Here is a 2,795-nt window from a genome sequence, read left to right as displayed (position 1 = left end):
CGGAGTCCTAGTTTATATATGAAAACATATTATTCATAATGTTTAGATATGATTTATATATACATTAGAATATTATAGGAAGTTAGGAACTGTCTCTAGAAAGACCTCAATGCTTACATCCCGTTGGTGTAAACCTAGATCAATCTCATTAAGATTATACAAGGCAAGACGGAGACTAAAGGGGACTCGTATGCGCAGCTACCCCACAGACCGCTGAAAAGACACTGAAATTTTTTACCAAAAAAAGAAAAGACTCGGGGACGATGAGCTACGGAACAAAACCATAAATGTTCGGGGAATGAAGCACACGTAATGAGTGCATGGTCTTCATCAAAGCACGCATGTTCACGTGATTTCCATTTGACGGTGGGAGAACAGCGCGGTAACCTTGTAGCCCTTCGAGGTTTTACAGCGACTACACGAGTCGGTTACAAAAGTGGCATAATTTTCGGCTTTGGATCCCCAGACGACGCCCTTCGTGTCGTCGCCATTCTCGCGGGCAAATTATAGTCATCCAGGCCAACCAGCGGCCCTGCGCCCTCTTTATTTGGAAACCACCACACTGTGATTGATCAGATAATTGTTACTGTTAATGGCGATTGCAAGAGGCAGCATTGTTCTTATTTTAGCCCATGACGTGAGTCCCGGCCTCCGTTAATTATTCCAAATCCAGGCCCTTTTCTCCAAGTATACCCTAGCCACAGCTGACCACAGCCTGGCATTCCTCTCGCTTGGCGACAAATTGCCTCCCCTATATAAATTGCCTCCCACTCTAAACGCCCAAACCAAAACCACTCAGAAGGGCAGCGCCGATGGGGATCTGCACCTCGTGCGAGGCGGCGACGGCGGCGGCGACGCCGGCGGCGACGGCTAAGGTGATCCTCCCGGACGGCGAGCTCCGGGAGTACAACCGCCCGGTAAGAGTCTCTCACGTGCTCCAGAAGGACCCCACGTGCTTCGTCTGCGACGCTGACGTGATGGAGATCGATGGGTTCGTCTCCGCCGTCGGCGCCGACGAGGAGCTCTGGCCGGGGAACCTCTACTTCCTCCTCCCGAGGACAATGCTGAAGCACCGGCTCCACGCGGAGGACCTGGCCGCGCTCGCCGTGCGGGGGAGTGCCGCGCTTATGAACTCGGTCCCCGCCAAGGAACGGATCCGACAGGGGACGGCGATGTCTCCGCTGGTGTTCGACGTCGGGTCCGGGGAGGGCGCGGCGGTGGGCGGCGAGGTTCCGGCGGCGAAGGAGGAGAGGAGGAAGCCTGATAAAAAGGGCCGTGGCATTGGGCGTAAATTTACGCCAGAGCTGAGTGCAATTTCGGAATAGAAAAAGTCCTGGGGTATTCTCTTGCGGTGGGTGCTGAAATCTTAAGCTTATGGGTACTCGGATCATCGGCTTGGGCTGCACGATCTGGACCGTCGAAATCTACATCTGCAGTTTCGACTGGGAATCAGGAATAAACGCTGATCAAGGGATCTGGGATTGGACGGACGGGTTTCAGCGCTGTAGATAATATGATGATGGGAAAGGCGTTGAGTTTAGGGTTGGATCGTTCCGCTGATAGTGGACGGCAATTTTGCTCTCTTTCTGTAAATAAATCACTGTAATTGAGGAAGTTAATTAATTACGGGAACCAGAAAATTAATTAGATTTCTCTGGCACTGAAATGTGGTGGCTGGGCCCAGCTACTTTGGGTTGGACTTGGATCTAAAATTTGTGGAAAACCAAGATCCGGCCCGATCATGACTCGAGCCTAACCTCGGGCCCAAGTGAACCAGATTGGCCGTGGAGTGGATTATGATTTATTGAGTCACAAATAATTTTTTCATTGATTTTTACAATACTAATCATTTTAGTATATCTTGAATCACATTCAACTATTATGATTTTAGAAAATTCTTTGGAAACATCAATATTCAGAAAGGTTGATGAAGGGTTTGAGATTTGTTCGGATTTGAAACTGCACTCTGTTTTCCATCTCGTCCAAGTTAGGTCCAACGTTCAAGGTAGGACTTGACCGAACTCGGAAACCAGCCCAAGCCAATGCCATCAATGCAAGCCCAGCCTAAAAGTAAATGAGTTTTATATATTTCAATCCAAATTTAATCTGAAATCTTTGAGTTGAGCCCATAGTCCGTTCTAACACCGGTCCAATCCGAACCCAGTAAGCTCGGGCTGGCCCATAAATGAACTATAATTATGCCGTATCCACAAATTTGAATTTGGGACCAACTACAGCCACATGAGAAATTCTTTCTGCAGCAGTGTAGAAAATCCAATGCGAAATGTATCACCTTATTTAATTAATTTTTATTTTTTTAATATATATTTAATATTTATAAATTATTTTTTATTTAAAAATTTTATATGATATAAATATTTTTATTTTTTATAAAAAATTATGACATTTAATTTTTAAAAAATCATAATATTCACGTATCATAAATTTTTTTTATAACACAAAATTATTTTTATCATTCAAAATTTTTAAATAAAAAAATTAATTTATAAATATTTAATACATGTTAAAAATAATTAAATAAAAATATATTATGACATATGTGATAAAATATGATCTTGTTATAATTTTTTATAAAAATTAAAAATATTTTTATCATAAAATTTTTTAAATGATGAAAATATATTTATTTTTTAAATAAAAATTATAATATTTGAAGTGATATTACGGCATTCGGGTTAAAATATAATATTTAAAATAAAAATATTTTTATTATATAAAAATTGACCTATAAAATTTTAAATATGTATTGACAAATGATGATATATATATCCATC

At 41.6% G+C, this 2,795-nt stretch overlaps 1 protein-coding gene across 1 annotated transcript; it reads left to right on the top strand.

Moving 5' to 3' along the window:
• Positions 1-763: 763 nt before the first annotated feature.
• On the top strand, positions 764-2,275 carry LOC105035509 (uncharacterized). The gene has a single exon (XM_010911081.4). It carries the CDS (start codon positions 813-815, stop codon positions 1,323-1,325), a length of 513 nt encoding a protein of 170 aa, XP_010909383.1. The 5' UTR covers positions 764-812; the 3' UTR covers positions 1,326-2,275.
• The last annotated feature ends 520 nt before the right edge of the window (positions 2,276-2,795 follow it).

The sequence above is a fragment of the Elaeis guineensis genome, chromosome 2, assembly GCF_000442705.2.
Source record: "Elaeis guineensis isolate ETL-2024a chromosome 2, EG11, whole genome shotgun sequence".
Lineage (NCBI taxonomy): Eukaryota > Viridiplantae > Streptophyta > Magnoliopsida > Arecales > Arecaceae > Elaeis > Elaeis guineensis.
Note: the sequence above shows the minus strand (reverse complement) of the source record. Positions and strands in the feature narration are given on the sequence as shown.

What these genes read in the sequence shown, in the direction of transcription:
- LOC105035509 (XM_010911081.4), top strand. Translation starts at nt 813, where the DNA reads ATGGGGATCTGCACCTCGTGCGAGGCGGCGACGGCGGCGGCGACGCCG.